The sequence below is a fragment of the Carassius carassius genome, chromosome 50 (assembly GCF_963082965.1).
Source record: "Carassius carassius chromosome 50, fCarCar2.1, whole genome shotgun sequence".
NCBI classification, from domain to species: domain Eukaryota; kingdom Metazoa; phylum Chordata; class Actinopteri; order Cypriniformes; family Cyprinidae; genus Carassius; species Carassius carassius.
Genome location: NC_081804.1, coordinates 17,580,389 through 17,598,025, shown reverse-complemented (window position 1 = coordinate 17,598,025; position 17,637 = coordinate 17,580,389). Strand labels below are relative to the sequence as shown.

Sequence of the window (17,637 nt, the reverse complement as noted above, 5' to 3'; positions counted from 1 at the left end):
TGCTAACATTTTGCTGCCACGCTGGTTTAATTAGTTTAATTAGAGTCCAAGATGATAATCCATAGGGAAAGCACAACAAAACAACATCAAACATTACAATACAAAAACCAACAAGGACTGAACAGAAACAAGGAGTACTTATACAAAATCAAGAGAGGGAATAATGACTAAATTAACTAACCAGACATTAGGGAAAACTAGGTCAAACATGGAAGACACGGAAAGACACACTGTAACATATTTCCCCCTTTCCGGAAGGCTCACCTCGCGCCGCAGTAACAAAGCGTGGGATGGAGGGGGATTTAGGAGGACGACAAAGGAGTGGAGTTGGGATGGTAACAGGAGATGGCAAAGTGCAGGTAAGAAGGCAGGCAGATGACCAGGGCAGCAACGACAAAGGGAGGAGCCATGAAGGGATCAGGAGAAACCATGGCGTACCAGAATGAAGGAGTAGAAGCCAGGACAGACCAGACAGAGGAAGGGCTTGTGAGTTTCTCATCAGCGTGGCAGATGGTGAGTGGTGACGTGCAGCATGAAATCCTCTCGAGGACCATCTCTGGACAACTGCGCTCTGCACGTTGAGTTTAGGTTCGCCTGGTAGAACGCGCAGAGGCAGTCATCCGGGTAGCTGGTATAATGAGCTACCTCTAGGAATAGTCTATTGTGGTCTTTGAGAGAAAGTCCCCCCAAGCAGCAGGAGAAGGAATTTCAGGATGGTCCATGGTTGCAAAAGAAAAAAACACAAAATTAAAAAAATAATAATAATGCTGATGTTGAGGAAAAGCATACAAAGACTAAGGTAAGACACACAAGAGTTTAATTAGAGTCCAAGAAGGTGATAATTCATAGATACAAGGGAACAAATAGCAAAACAACATCAAACATCACAATAAAATAACCAGCAAGGACTGAACAGAAACGGGAGTACTTATACAAAAGCAAAAGAGGGACTTAATGACTTAATAAACAGGACAAAGGTGAACTGAATGAACTAATCAAAGGAACTAATCAGACATGAGGGAAAAATACAGGTCAAACAGGGAAGACAAGAGGTGCGTTCCATTCGACAGGGTCCCTACGCAGTGTTCACTGCTCCCTACTCCCTGAGCACGGTATATCAGTTGAAGTGGACTTCACTGACAATAACTGCTCATTTTGAACGCCCTGCAACCGTCATCAAAGAAAGTCAATGATGGGGTCGGTCACATTTAAGATATATACACTATACAATAAAAAAGAAAAAACATTGAGTACTATATAATGAAAAACGTATGTTTATTATACACTTTAATTGACTATTGCTGCTATTACTTGACTATTAACAGAATTGAAGCCCTGCTGTAACTGTCATCCAAATATGAAAATAAACTTTTATTTGGTTAACTGTGTATATATATGTGTTTTTAATAAATGGTCATATAATTGCATAGCGGTCTCGTGCACCTTCTTCCCGCGCACAGCCGTACAGTAAACACTGAGGTAAATAAAGTAAAATAAAGAAAAATGGCAGAGCCCCATCTGCTTCTAGTCGCTTTTACATTATCATACCTTTTAACAATCCGTAATGAATATGAACGAAGAAAGCGAAGACGGACGTTCTGACTGGTGATGACGTGCTGCGCGCAATGACAGTTGGGGGATAATCGCTCTCCACTTCCTGTGAAGTGATGTATCGATGTTCCCTTATTCCCTGTGCCGTGCACAGTGCCCTTCGAACTGAACATGTTCGCTCCCTTCGGATTGGAATCTCACTTAAGATGGCGGAATACCCTGTGAAGTCCACTTCGCAGTACACTTACGGTCGAATGGAACGCACCTAAGGAAAGACACAGACTGTTACCATTGCTTAGCTAACTCTGTGACATGCTTTAAGAAAGCATTATAGTTTTACACTTGTAATTGATTACAATAGTGTTTGCTGTTTGCATGTTGCTAAGATAACTGTGTCACACGCTAATAAACAAAAATACACACTGGTCATAAAAATCCATAGGTCTAACAATCACATACAATCTGACATTGTTTGGCATTAGCATGTTGCTAAGCTAACTGTGTGACAACACAATTTTTTTTTCAGTATTGAATGAAATTAAAATATATACTGTAGGTACCACATTACAATGACATTCAATTTGTTAATGTTAGTTAACATGAACTAATAATTAAACAAAATTATGAAGTACTGTATTTATTAATCTTAATGTTTTTTTTTTTCATTTAATAAAAAAAAAAAAAATCAAATGTTGTATCTGTTAATATTATTTAATAGACCAGAGAAAACATGGTCTATCAATGAACAGTTGTATGTTTATTAACTAAAATTATAAAAGGCTAATAGATACTTTAAAAAAAATTTTGCTCATTGTTAGTTAATGTTAGTTAAGGCTTTAAGTTTTAAGTCAGATCTTGCCAATAAATATAACTAATATTATTTCTTCTAACTCGTCTGCCATCATGGATGTATTGACACTATTGACATTTGCGATAACTGACAACTGCGATAGACAGGTAACTCCTAAACAATTATTATGAATGATTCTCTTGCTGCAAGTGTAAACACCAGGTATAACTCAGTTTAAATGAAATCAAATGTGATCAGTTTACATACAATCCATGAGCGCAAGTCGTTCAGGCCTCATCTAGTCTATGTGTAATAAACACATGTGTAGTAAAGTGTTCATGGAGAGAGAGAGAGAGAGAGAGAGAGAGAGAGAGAGAGAGAGAGAGGTGATGATAAATATGTCTGCAGATGAAATGAGACTGCATTAAAGTCCAGGAAATTAACTCTAAAACGCAAGAAGCTGCTGCTCAATTACGGCACTTTGTTTCCATAAGTTGAAGCTGACTATGTTAATCTGCATTTTTTTTGTTTTTTATTCCCTTCATAAAACATTGCACTGAGGGATGCCACAGTGAACGCCAACCTGGTAATAGCTTTTATGTCGCCTTCATTCTATTACAAAAAGATACAACACTTAGTTAAAAAAAACCCTATGGAGAAACATTTCATTTTTCCATAGCTGGTAATTAAATGTTCCTCAAATGAGTTCATTGAAATCATGGCGTTCATTTGTGCTAAGCTTGGGATTTAATAGACTTTGTTAAACAGGGATTGTGAGTGAATATTAAGCTAGTCACCCACTGGGATTGTATAATGAATGAATGTCGCCATAATCCCGATAATGGTGGATTATTTTTCATTCAATAGCTTTATTAAAGTTCAGTGGAGGATGTTTATGTCTAGCACAGCTATCACGATGAGACTGAAACAGATCTTCTATCCAATTAACCTATCCATATCTTTAAAATATCCAAGGTTTAGAAGCAAAAATCTGGGTTACAGTGCGCCACGAGTGAATACGTCCAATCTGTTCAAATATTTCAGATGTATGACTACAACTCATAAACATCAGTGTTGGAGATAATGCATTACAAGTAATGTGAGTTACGTAATCAGATTCCTTTTTTCAAGTAACTAGTAAATTAACATCACTTTTAATTTTACAACAATATATCTGAGTTAAGTAAGTTACCTTGTTTTCTCACTTATTGACTGATTGCTTTCCGGTCCCCATGTTGAGAGAAACTGGGAGTGAGATGCAGAGGAAGAAGTTCTTCATTCAGCCTGAGGCTTATTCATTTCACTTTTGGTGCAAAAGGGCCCTTACAGTTGGCAAAAATATAATAATAATTTTACATAAAATTATATTTTATTTTAAATTAAAAACCAAATAAGCAATCCCAGCTCAGATAACAAAAAGTAACGCTTAAGTAAATTAACGCATTACTTTCCATAAAAAGCAACTTAACTAACGCAATGGAGTAACACGATCAAAAAATAAATAAAACATTGTAAAAGCAATCCATATCCATATGTGGCTTAATCAAAGTCTTCTGAAAAAAAAACATGATTATATATTATTATCAGAATCAGAATGAGCTTTATTGCCAGGTATGTTCACACATATGAGGAATTTGTTTTCGTGACAGAAGCTCCGCAGTACAACAGAATGACAGCGACAGAACAAAAAAAACACAAATAAGTAGGTAAGGATGTCTTTCTGTGCTTTTTGAAGCATGCAAAGCATTTCCATGGACTTTCAATGGATGGGCAGAAATAATGAGAGAACATATCTTAACATAAAAATATCTTCGTCAGTGTTGCGAAGATGATTGCAAGTGTAATGGGTTTGGAACAAATAATGAGGAAATGATGAGAGAACTAACCTTTGACATGACTTTAGTGGGAAAAATAAATCTCTTATAAAGCCTTCTGTGTAAAGTTCCACCCAGGTTTACAATGTTTGCATGACAACAGATCATAAACCCTAAAACTATTGTAAAACTGATTATCGAAGGAGATGTATGTGTCAAACTATAGACTATTCTTCAAAAATCATTAGGATATTAAGTAAAGATATCAAAAATACATCAATACATTGATTAGTAATATGCATTGCTAATAATTAATTTGAACAACTTCTATTTTCTCAGTATTTAGGTTTTTTGTTTTTTTTGCACCCTCAGATTCCAGACTTTCAAATCGAGCCAAATATTGTCCTCCTAATAAATCATACATCAATGGAAAGTTTATTTAAGACATATAAATCTCAATTTCGAAAAACACCCTGGCAACCACTCACAACGCCTTATCATTATAGCAGACGGTTTTCCTCTTCACAGGAAGAAAGTGTTAAAAATGAGTTTACATTATTGTCACTTTTATTGATCAGAGAAAATCCCACCGCAATACAGAGTGGACTAATATCGATTGCTGTTTAAATATGAATTAGCTTCTAAAAGGCTTCTGAGGCCGTTTTCACATCTTCAGTTCAGACGGATATAATCATCTTCCTGGATTGGGAATCTGAGCAAGGACATCACCGCTTCAATAAGAATGAGAGGACAATGTAAAGATGTGCAGGTTTTGAAGGCCTCACACAAAAACAAATCGCAAGCTCTCGCTCACCGCTGAGGCCATTGCTCAAAACAATGGGAGAACTCAGTAATGGTTACAATAATTAAATGTATGTGGATGAACTGTAAATCATACAGCCAGTTATTTTTAAACAATATTCATCAATATTCTCAAGGGGGGTGAATTCAGAAAGGTCATGCAATCTCTCATTAACAAAGACCTTGGTAATGTGCTCATATGAACATGAAGACCAGGAAATGGGATATGATGAATATTAGTAGATTAGAGGAAGACTGTCCTCTCTCTCTCTCTCTATCTCTCATTGATCAGAAGGGTCTCCCGCCCCCACAGCAATCACTTCTACTCATGAAACACTTTGAAAGAAACCAAATGCTCTAGAAATGTTAAAAAACAAGATTATTTTCATTAAAATGTGTCCACAATTCCACAATAATTACACGATAATACAGAACATAGATCTGTGACATAACCGGACTCAACATCATCAGTACAAGCATTCCCTGAAGAAATGCTATCATCTAAATTCACCAGATTTAAGTCCAAAATAACATTTAACATAAATAAATCACCTAAACACACCAATTAATACCAGCAAAGCTCATTTTCATGGTTCAATTCAGCTAGAAACAGTGTTACTTTACAATTATTGATATACTATTATCGTTTTTGTTTTTAAATATGTCCATACAGTTTTATTGATATATATATATATATATCATCTTTTTAATGTTTAAGTTAACCATTTTTGGTTAAAGTTTATTTTAAGATGCCCGTGTTACAGTGTAATTATACAAATAAGTATTGCACTTGCACTCTTCCAGTTATTAAAAATTTAAGTTCAGTCTCATGAAACCTGTCCAAACCATGATTATTTGGGATATTATGCCTTTAATAACTCTGAGTTTAGTTCAAGAAAAAAGATTTAATAAAAACTAAAACAGACAGAAACACACACCAATATAATATAATAAAACACAACCTCTACCTCGGACATTAAAACCTAGTAAACACAGTTCTCTCATCAGGTGATATATACACACGGTTTATACACACGAATTATAAATCATAACAGCACATAAAGTCTCAATCTCATTTGTTTTGTTCATGTAAACAGTACGATGGGCTTCACCCCATAGCATGAGCAGAATATAAATATTCCATGTCATCAGTGTTAGCTGTGAGTTGCAATCAGCAGATGCGTTTCTTCTGTAGCGCACTAATTGCAGGCCTTTATGTATGTGATCATATGTTATATCGATATACCACTGCTGTGATGTTAAAATTACTGAAAACATTGTGGGACAAGTATTTTACATCAAGGCAATGCTAACTATATTACCACTGCTCTAAAGAAGCAGAAATAAAAATTAAGTAATGTATATTTTTTCATATCTGGGACTCTTTATTTCTCTTGATTGTTGAGCAGTTATATACAGTCAGAAGGGACATAAATTCAATATTTATTCAGCGCTTTTGAACGGCCTCCGAAGGCTTTTGTTGGGGGATCTAATTAATGAAATAATATGTTGATTTTCTAAGTTTGGGTCCCCGAGAACAGTCACAGAGACTAAGAGAATATTTACTTCCTTTTGGGACTCTGGGCTTGTATTTATTTTTATTTTTACGCCGGCGGCTTTGTAGTTTGCGTGGCTTCCTGGCGTGGCTTTTCCACAGAGAGCTCGACCACATTTCAATATCTCCTGTGAGAATCGTCTTCTTTATTGTCTGCTCTCATGAGCTAATGCTGCTCTAGGAGAGAAATCCTGTTTATTAAGAAACCCTGCAGCAAAGAGCCGTTTCTGAGCACTTAAAGAGATACACGTGTAGTGCTTGTGCACGCACTCTATTTAACAGCAAAGCACAGAAGTATAACAAGCAATACTTTTCATTAATGTGCTCATGTTATATATTACATGCTATTATAATTAATTATAATAATAAATATAACAAGAACAATGTGTAATTACAAGCTGCTCAAATAAATAATGATTAATTACATGTTGTCCATTAGTATTACTCCGTGTTTAACTATATAATTACACTGTAACAGAAACAGTGATGGGAAATGTGGCCACATCTTTAAAGAAAAGGAAATATACACTAGTAACATGATGCACATCAACCCCTGATAAAAAAAGAAAATAAAATGATATACATTAATACATCCTTAATACGATCATTTGGTTACTACTTATGCACTTAATGTACATTAAGTGAACATTAAATCTATTGATATGTCATCATAAAAGTGCCCCCCAGTGCAGTTAAAATCTAACCGTGACAGTGATCTGACACAGAGATGACACACTCAGCTAATGGACAGACGCGGTTCGGCTCAGCCGAGAGGGGGCGCTGTTGAGTTTTCAAACCGCTTGTCCGCTCGCATGTACGGGCATCCCGGCCACGTTTTGTAGGACAGTGGAGAAGGGGAAAAAATCTAATAAATTAATATATTCACATTAAAACAACAAAGACGCTTACTCTGTGGAAACCATATGGTCATTTTAATTGCATTAGTAGTTACATCTGTCACTAATAGGCTATATTCGTCATGTATTTTTTTCCCTCCAATATGTCTGCAAAAATATTAATAATTGCCTTTTATTAAAGATTTTAATTGGATACCTCAAGCGATGAGGTCATTAAAACGTTACTTAATATGGTATATAAGAGGTTTCTTATAAGAAATATCAATAATATTGTTGTTTAAACTAGCATCGTTTTCGTATAGTTACAATAGCTGATCTTTTTAAGGTTATTGATATCACTTAAATAAATCATTGTGATCAATGCATAGTTAGATCGCTTTATTTTAAACAATAGGCAATGTGGAAAAAATGCAATGAAAAAAGGATGTGCAAAAGCTTTACCTGCTTTAAATGAAAAAAGAAAAAAAATTCACTGTCCATAAAGAGTTAAAGTCGTCATTTAGCTCTCTGTCAGTTCTGACAGTTCGGAAAACTTTTGTTTCTTCTCTAGTATGTAAATTGACCCTCGGATTCAGCGAGCCTATTGGCTACAAGTCCGAGTCAATTTCGTATTTCAAACCTGACGTCAGGGCGGCTATAAAACTCAGCATTGCTAATACTCCTATACTCGGTGATCCTTTAAAAACTCTAGAACAAGCCCGGAGTACTTTTTTTTCCCAGCCAAGCATCCAGTTGCCAGTCACATACATGTTACTATTGAAAGAGAGAGAGAAAAAAAAGCCATGCAGTGTTAAATGTTTGCGGCTCAAACGCTTCGACACTCGCGTACAAAGAGAGAAGAACTAGAGACGCACGCGCTCCTGCGTCTGTGCGCGAGAGGCGAAAACGCGTCAATTTAATAAATAAATAAATAAATCGACGCTCGCGAACCCTTTTCTTTGCTTTTGAAGAATTAAATAAAGAAATCAAGCTGGCTCACGCTGTCTCGAACCCGACCACTTTGACAGCTGCTCTTCACCCCCTTTGGAGGACTGTCAACAGCAAAAGGATGGCATCAGAACTGGCAATGAGCAGCTCCGACCTGCCCACCAGTCCCCTGGCCATGGAATATGTTAATGACTTCGATCTGATGAAGTTTGAAGTGAAAAAGGAGCCGGTGGAGCCCGATCGCAGCATCAGCCAGTGCAACCGCCTGATCGCCGGGGGATCCCTGTCTTCCACCCCGATGAGCACGCCTTGCAGCTCGGTTCCCCCTTCCCCAAGCTTCTCGGCGCCCAGTCCGGGCTCCGGGAGCGAGCAGAAGGCGCACCTGGAGGATTTCTACTGGATGACCGGCTACCAACAGCAGCTCAATCCGGAGGCTTTGGGCTTCAGCCCCGAGGACGCGGTGGAGGCGCTGATCAACAGCAGTCACCAGCTCCAGAGCTTCGACGGCTATGCTAGAGGGCAGCAGTTTAGCAGCGCAGCCGGGGCGGGAGGCGCCATGGCCGGCGAGGAGATGGGATCCGCCGCCGCGGTGGTCTCCGCGGTCATCGCGGCCGCCGCAGCCCAGAACGGAACACCCCACCACCACCACCATCACCACCACCACCCGGGCGGGCACCATCCGACGCCTGGGATGCAGTCCAACGGCAACTCCGGCAACCACCAGCACATGCACCTGGACGACCGCTTCTCGGACGAGCAGCTGGTGACCATGTCCGTGCGCGAGCTCAACCGACATCTCCGGGGGGTCAGCAAAGAGGAGGTGATCCGGCTCAAACAGAAGAGGAGAACCCTCAAAAACAGAGGCTATGCCCAGTCGTGTCGCTACAAGCGGGTGCAGCAGAGGCACGTCCTGGAGGGCGAGAAGACCCAGCTGCTGCAGCAGGTGGACCACCTCAAGCAGGAGATCTCCAGACTGGCGCGCGAGAGGGACGTTTACAAGGAGAAGTACGAGAAGCTCATCAGCAGCGGCTTCAGAGAAAACGGCTCGAGCAGCGACAACAACCCGTCGTCCCCGGAGTTTTTCATGTGAGTTTACCGGCACTTAATAGAGCAGCGGTGTGCGAAAGTTGTGTTGGATTGGGCGCGCGCGGGGCAGTCCCGGTTTCCTCTCACTTTTTTTTTTTTTTTTGCAAAATTTAGAAACATTTAATCCAGTACAAAGAACTTTAGAGTTTAGCCCACGTAACTTTCGCGCTCTGCTTTCGGACAATATTAAGACATTTTCCATCGCTGAGTTGTTATCATTTTATGTAATATGTGAACGTATACCACTTTCATTTGATACTTCATCATGTCTACGCCTCGTGTTGCGTAAGTTTTAAGTTCACATTTTTGTTGTAAAGTTCAAGTGCCACATGCTGGTTTACATGAGGGCACACGGAGAAGTGTCTGAACTCATGTTTAGTGTCTAAACAGACTCATTTCCCTCATAAACTGAGCGAGACTAACAGTGTGTTTCATTCAGACTTCATCACATGTTGTGTTGTTGTGAAGAACTCACTCAGTACTCTATTTATTTGTTTATCGTCTACACATGCTGGTCATGTCGGCTGACAAGGTTTTGTGTTTCTTTTTTCCTGAACGAACTGAGTTGAAATGCTCCTTTATTTTCTCATTTGTCTGGTCCTGTCCACTTTTTTTGGGGGACTCTTAAGCAAAAAAAAAAGTGACATCTTTTCATCCTTTACATGAAACATCGCCTCCATTATTCTTGCGACAAACTCCTGTCATTTGTGTACAGCAATTTTAATGATAAAACATATATGTTTTGGCAAGAAGAGTGATTCTGTATGATTATCCTTTTTTATGTTTCGGACGAAGATACATTATTAAACCCCTGAAACAGTTGTAACTTATCTCTCAGTGTGATACACTTAAGACTGTGAAAGATTTGCAATTTGACAAATATGTCACTCAAAATATTGCCTGACCATAAAATATGGTAAAACAAGCGAAATGTTCAAGGGACTCGAGTGTTTATAAATTATTCTCGTTAAAGAGAGGAATATTGTAGCCTATCAGTGAAGACTGAGTCAGGCTTGGCACGCGCTCGAAATACTGCACCCAAAAATTAAGCATTTTCAAATAGAAATCAAATTAATGCATGATATAGCCTAATATTGAAATATCTCAGAGCTCGCTGCCTTAAAACATTTACTTGCATCAGGTGGGAAAAAAGACCTTTCAGAAAACTTAACAGTCCCAGCTTATACTTGTGCTACACCGTTTTAATATTTGATATCGATTAATTGACAAATAATGACTGTACAAACTGGAGCAGTATATAGTTCATCAATAAATGTTAAATATTGAAAATCACATGTCCTCGTGTTATTTATTAGAGTAGGCTACGTCTAAAATATGAGACTCCTTCTGAACACAGCATTTAATATCACATGCTGATTGGAAAATTAAATACGCATTTTATTTTGTATATTTTTTTTTAATGTCTGATAGTTTTGAGGAAAGTTCACAATTTCACTTGTTGCCGCGAGACAGTTCGCTCGAGTATGAGCAAATGTTCTCTTATTAAATCGGATTTGCTTACATTTTAATTGAGCTAAAATAACATATAGCAGATAAAATTAATTTTATTTGAAAAAAAAAAAAAACTACAACAACAACAACATAAGATTGTATACAGCAACATTACAAAATGCGCTCGGGTTTAACCTGCACGCGCTGTGTGAGTTTATATTAGAATAGTTAAATAATAATTCACTAAAGACATTCGATATAATAGGAAAAAAAATCCATTCACAAGCAAAAACGTATATTTAAATAGCCCTTGATTTCAGGAGCGAAACAGACCTCCCTTTTCCACCCTTTCCCTTTCTAAAATTGATTTCTGTCACTGTTCAAGATCTCGTGCAGTTTAAACTCATCTTATCACGCGCACAGTTCAGTTTCGCTGCTCTGGTTAATCATTCATTTAAGGAGAGTTTATACTTGTTTAAAGTATATTCCGCAGAAAGTGTGATTTTAACAAACGGATTCGCCTCTAAACCACTGGAGCTTTTCTAAAGTGCATCTAAAATGGACAGAAACGGACAATTCAATAAATGATCATGTTTTCTTTGGATAAGAATAACCCTATACACTATTAACAATTAATAACCTTGAACTCTTTTCTACCAGTCATTCTTAACTACCAGTCACGTTTTTCAATAACTAGCCTATTTAGAAATATCATGAGCAGATACTTAAAGTTCATCAAAATAAATGAGTTGTGGTCTGTTCGTGTTTTCTAAAGCACAGAACAAAATCCACAAGTTTATGTTTTGACATTGTACACCATGATGTCCACTTATCACCCACCAAATTCCCCTAAAGATAGACTGTTTCTCAATGTCACACTTTTTTTTTTCTTTTTTTTCCAGTCTTGACTTTTTCAGCTTCTTTATCTCTTCAGGCCCATCGTCGTTCTCTCAAGCCATCACTATTATCAGCCCCAAAATAATTAGAAGCGTGAGTCAAGCTTCCCCTCTCATTGTCACAGGATGTGGGCACACAGCTGGAAAGCTAGTGAAAAGAAGTGTGTGTGGGACGGCTGAATTCAGGGCGTTCGGTGAAAACCTAGAGGCTCATCAGCACAATGATGATTTGAATATCAAACGGATGACGCACACGCCCTTAAACACAGCGTGTTCAGAGGAATTCAGGGCCCATCTTTCGTACGCCTGGCTGTGAGCTCAGGGAAAAGGCTGCATGGTCCACGCCGTGGAAAGCACAATGATTTCTTGCATGATTAATAGTGGAGAAAAGACCTGTTTTCTGCTCCTTTAAATTGATGAATCATTGGTGATTTTCCCCAGCTGGGCCTCGACTGTCTTTGAGTGGCTGTGGTGCCTGTAATTTATAGCTTTTCTGTTTGATGAGGTCAAGACGCAAAACCGGTTAATGACATCACCGTGATAACTCAGATCTGTAGAGACACACTGTACCAGACAGTATTTATTTTATCATTCTAATTTCTCTTGTTACAACTTTTTAGCCATAATCTTTTATTTCAATACATTTTTTAATTTATTCTACTACTACTACTACATATGGATTTGTTTTGGTCACACTTTTGCATATCTGCTTCAGAGAACTACAACAAAACTTAAAGTATGCAATATCAATCCAGTACATTTTCTTTTTTCCTTTTTCTTTCCTGTTCAATTATTTTTTCTTTCTTTTTTTAAATATACTTCTTATTCCAGATTTTTGTCAGAGGGAAAAATACATTTAATTTATTGTTTGTTTTTGTTTTTGTTTTTTGCTCACACTGAATGTGATACTCTTGGTGATAGTTTCAAAACTTAAAGTGTAAAATATCATTTCAGCATGTTCTATTTTTCTCTGTATGATAATACACACACACACACACACACACACACACACACACACACACACACACACATATATAGTTTAAAAAATGTAAAGTGTGAATATCATTTCAGAACGTTTGCTTTTAAATCACATGAATTTATTAGGGCAAATCAGTTCCAATAAAACCAGCATCTCAGCTAATATTGTTGGTTATTTTCACACTAATCCAACTTTGATTTAATCTTGTTTTTCCTGACACAAGGCAGCATTATCAGATGCAATCAAACATTTAATGATGCTCTGAAACATATCCTGTTTAACAGCTTTTGATGACAGACCGCATTAGCATAGACGAAGCAAACATTTCATTTCAGCTTGTGAATGAAGTCAGTGGATTTCATTACACACACCGTGTATATTTTCACACCTTGGCTCCATAACTGACATGCATCTAGCACAAATCACCAAAACGCATGCGCACACACACACACACACACACACACACACACACACACACACACACACACACACACACACAGGATGACACTTTCACACCAATCCACAATAAAACACACATATGCATGCATGCATTGAAACGAATGCACAAATACTACATACACTCTGCGAATGCACTTAATTCAATCAGCAGTGTGATATTGACACCATATGTGCCCTAATCATTGGTTGCGGGAGATCCTGATTAGGTTATTACAGATAATATAGTTGTCTTCTGTCACAATATTGGTCTTTTGCATCCGAGGTCAGCAATAGGAAATCACAGTTCAACTCATGCATATTGACATTTCAATCATTTACATACAGCAGCGTTACAGAGTGATATCTTTAATCATATCAGACATCTTCTCTGTTGGGAGTCGAAGTTTAGCTTAGCAGGCGTTTTTATATTTTATTTTAAGTGCTCGGAGTGATTTTCTCACAGCGTGAATTAAAAATGACCGTCGTGGCTGGAAATGCAAATAAATACGCCAGTGTCAAGCTAGAGTCGACTGTGTGTGGACACAATCATTGGAGCAAATGCATTCTGGGAAATTAATTTGGGCTAACAAATTTGGAATAAAGTAATTGCAACTTAAATATTTATTTATTTAAAACATACTTCACTGATAATCAAAGCCATGTCTTCTCTAAATAAATAAATCAATATTTTCTAGTAACACTTTGGTCTTTGGTGTCGAAGCATTGCAGTTGTTTTTCATTCAGAAGCACAAGAACGAGCTCGGCGGTGTTGGATCCGAGCTCATCTGCATCTCTCCACGCTAAACATTTCCATTTAGAGTGATTTAAAGGTGGGAGTTTATGTCCCTGCCACGTGCGTCCATCATCCCCCGACCCCGCTCTGCCTCTGTAAAGCTGAGTTATAGAGCAGCTATTTGAAAAGATAATTTAACTTTCCCTCCACTGGTACATGGAGGAAATGGATGTGTTTGTGTTGATTGCCTGAGCTTTGAAGGTTTCCTTGTACTTCAGGAGAAAGTGAAAGAGACACTACGCATTATAGTAGTGTTTGTTTTTGAAAATCAACCATGCGTTAGATCATTATAGGTGTGAGTTAAAGGGACAGTGCATCAATATCGGGGAAGAAAATAGATATAATAACATTTAATATAACAAAAAATAATACTTCTGTAATCATTTCATTCTCATGTCATTTACTTTTACAGTTTAAGGTAGAGACCATAAATGAGTGTGTGTGTGTGTGTGTTGGGTGGGGGTGGGGTATTGTAGGCATTGGCCTTGTGCCCGTGCTGTGTTATACCTGCATCTCAATGAAGCTGGCAAGGTGATTTACTGGCAAGGTGTCCGGCTGCAGTCTCTCTCTCTCTTTAACCAGCGAGTTAAAGCAACATTGATCTCTCAGCCAGGCAAGGTGACCTACAGAGCACCACTTTCCAAGTCTTTCTTTTCTCGTCTTCATCTCTCCCCCTTTCCGTTTTTTTTCCATCGTGGAGTCGGTGGCGGGCCGTGACCCCGGCGAGTGATGTCATGTCCTGTGGCAGAGAGCACAGCAGTGAGGTGAATGGGAAAATAAAAGCAAGTCCTTGAGCTGCTCTGTGCCACTCGTATCAATAAAACGCCTTCACAAAGTCTTGTTTCACAACCCCGGGCAGTACAACAGCACTCTACCACAGACACGCTGCTTTTGAAGGACTCTTACTTATATCTTAATGGGAAAGCATGCTCAAAAATGAAACTTTTCTCATTTATGTTTATTCACTATGTTGCTCAAAACATGTGGCTTTTTCTTTCTGACTTTTTGATTTGTTGATTTTTATTTTTTCAATTAAATATTAAAAGAGAAGTTTAATAAAATATTCAGGCTGCTGTTTTCTTTACAACAGAAGTGGATGGTGACTTCAGCTCAGACGAATGTACAACAATATAACATACAGTAGTACATAAATATCGCAACATAGGACCACTGGAAATTATTATTATTATTATTTTCTCCAAAACTAATATACTGTTAAACAAATGTTTTAAGTCGTTAAAAAATAACAACAAATAAACAAAATAATAAAATACAAATAAATAAAAACTACGTAACCTAACCATAAAATTTTGCTCTCTGTCAACTTTACTTGTACAAATGGCAACTTGGATATTTGAGTTGATTTATAATTTTAAGGCAGCACAACTTACACTTACTTTTTGCAAAACTACAAAAATTTACAACTACACATAATTTACTGCAGTTATCAGCTAAAATAAACACCAGCGACAGTAAAACATAAAAAAAAAATAATAATCTTATTTTTCACACAAATTATTATTACAGGGGCAGACTATGGATTGATAAAGATTTATTTTAGAACTGTCTTGCTCAATACTGACGTCAGAGTATTTTTTTGTTTTACTATTGTGCGTAATTTGTAAACTAATTAATATATTTGAATGTTTTCTTCACAGTATTATATATCGCGATTCAGAAGTAGTAAACTTGCTCGGTAGCTCACCTGGTACAGCACTGCTCCTAGACTTGTAAAAGTAAGCTAGCGAATGCGTTTTTACCTCACTTTTGTCACTACTAGAGTATACGCTAGGTTTAGTGTAAGGGTTTAGTACATGAGGTGTACGTTATTCCAAAGCGATAACACATTAATCTTTAATCACCACTCATCTGATATACTGTATCATTTCCAAACCAGAACACCTAGCGTGATAAAAACATCTTCACATTTATGTTTTATCTGTTTGGGAGAATAGTGAACGCTTCATAAAAAGAAACTTGCAAGAAGCAACGTAATCATTTTTTTGTGTTATTGTCGTCACGGTCACGTGTTTCCAATGAGCCCGGATTGAAAAAGCACACGGATATTGTAGTATTAATTTTTCACTCCCTTGTCGTTCAACTCCCATATTATTGTAACGCAAATGAAGATCTAATGTTGTGTTTTCCACACAAGAAAAGGTGTTTTCAAAGCACGCGCGTTTGGCGATACAAACATTCGATGGAGCGCGTGCAGCTTCTATTATTGTATGGAGTGCACTTCAGCTGCACACCATCGAAAAATATTTCAAGTGTATCACGAACGTTTGGAGGTTTGGGGTGAGCTATTTCTTTTAAGCGTCGTTCACATCATGAGGTGGAGATTGTGCTAGACTAGAGTTTGCTCTTTAATGTTTTAGTTGATATTTTACTGTCATGGTCTGCTGTGGTGTGTGTGTGTGTGTGTGTGTGAGGTGAGAGTTCACTCAGCCTGATCACAGAACACAATGAATGGCTCTGTGACCTGAACTGATTTAACTGGTTTTTTTAGTGGCAGCAGTGCTCTGTAAGGGATATGTGCTGCTAACTTTAACTTTGTTTAAAAGAAGCATTACACGTGTGAGTGTATGAGTGTTAGTTACATCGCAATTTGCATATTAATTGCTTTCATAGTGTTTTTTATTTTTATTTTCATTTTTTTATGTGTGGTATGTTTTATGTATAATATCTGTCTATACAGTCATTCTTTAAATGTTTTAATAGTATTTTGAAATATACACCTATGTTGTTTCAGACTAGAAACTAGCTTACATTTAATTTATATTTAATTGTATCTGATAAATAGTAGATTTGTCATGATTATTTGATGGTATGGTATTAATCCTTTTTTTCTCTCTCTCTATCTTTCTGTCTTTTGCTCATATTGTTCATCATGGCAGGACATCACGAAAGTTTCTACACCTGTGATACGACCTCTGACCCCTGCCCTTTGCCCCTGCAGTCTGAGGTAAGAGCAGAGTTTTTTTTTTTATTCTGCGCAGATGAAATTATTATAATCCTTATTTATGAATATTTAATCATAGCAGACTTTTTTTTCTGTATGAAAATAAATGATTTTTAGACTTCACAGTTGGTCACAAAGATTTTCTGTGGTTCAGAAACCGAACAAAGCATTATTTAAAATTAGATTGAGTGAATTAAAATGCATTTTATAAACATTTAAATCACTATACGTACATAATGCATACATTTTTATATTTATATTTAATTATCAATTCAATTATAATGAGTATTTCCATGCTTGATTATAAATCATATATTCTGATATGTATCATAACCGAGGTTCGATTCATACTCTCATATAGTGTATTTATAGCATTTATTCTGTAGAGTGAATGCAGTGTGATTAGTGACTAATCACAAGTGGACTTACTAACCAATGACTAGAAGGCATGCATAATGCATAATAGTGTTCCTGTGGCTCAGCGGTAGAGCATTGCATAGCAGCACAAGGTTGTGGGTTCGATTCCCAGGGAACACATGTTAGGTAAAAACTGTTAGCCTGAATAAGTCATTTTGGATAAAAGCACTGCTAAATGCATACATTTTTAATTTAATGTAATTTAATAATTACATAATGGCTCGTTTATGATGTTCAGAGCTGGAATTTTATTGAGGCATGTTTAAGGGGAAGTCGTGGCCTAAAGAGAGTTTGACTCCTAACCCTAGGGTTGTGGATG

At 37.4% G+C, this 17,637-nt stretch overlaps 1 protein-coding gene across 2 annotated transcripts in view; it reads left to right on the top strand.

The window, feature by feature from the left end:
- Window positions 1–8,126: 8,126 nt before the first annotated feature.
- mafb (MAF bZIP transcription factor b) overlaps window positions 8,127–17,637 on the top strand; it is a 66,739-nt gene continuing 57,228 nt past the window's right edge. For both annotated transcript variants that reach the window (XM_059545749.1, XM_059545750.1), the window contains exons 1-2: window positions 8,127–9,381; window positions 16,837–16,904. In XM_059545749.1, the coding sequence (XP_059401732.1) occupies window positions 8,417–9,381; window positions 16,837–16,864 (993 nt within the window). In that variant the 5' untranslated portion in view covers window positions 8,127–8,416 and the 3' untranslated portion in view covers window positions 16,865–16,904. The remainder of the gene's footprint in view (window positions 9,382–16,836; window positions 16,905–17,637) is intronic.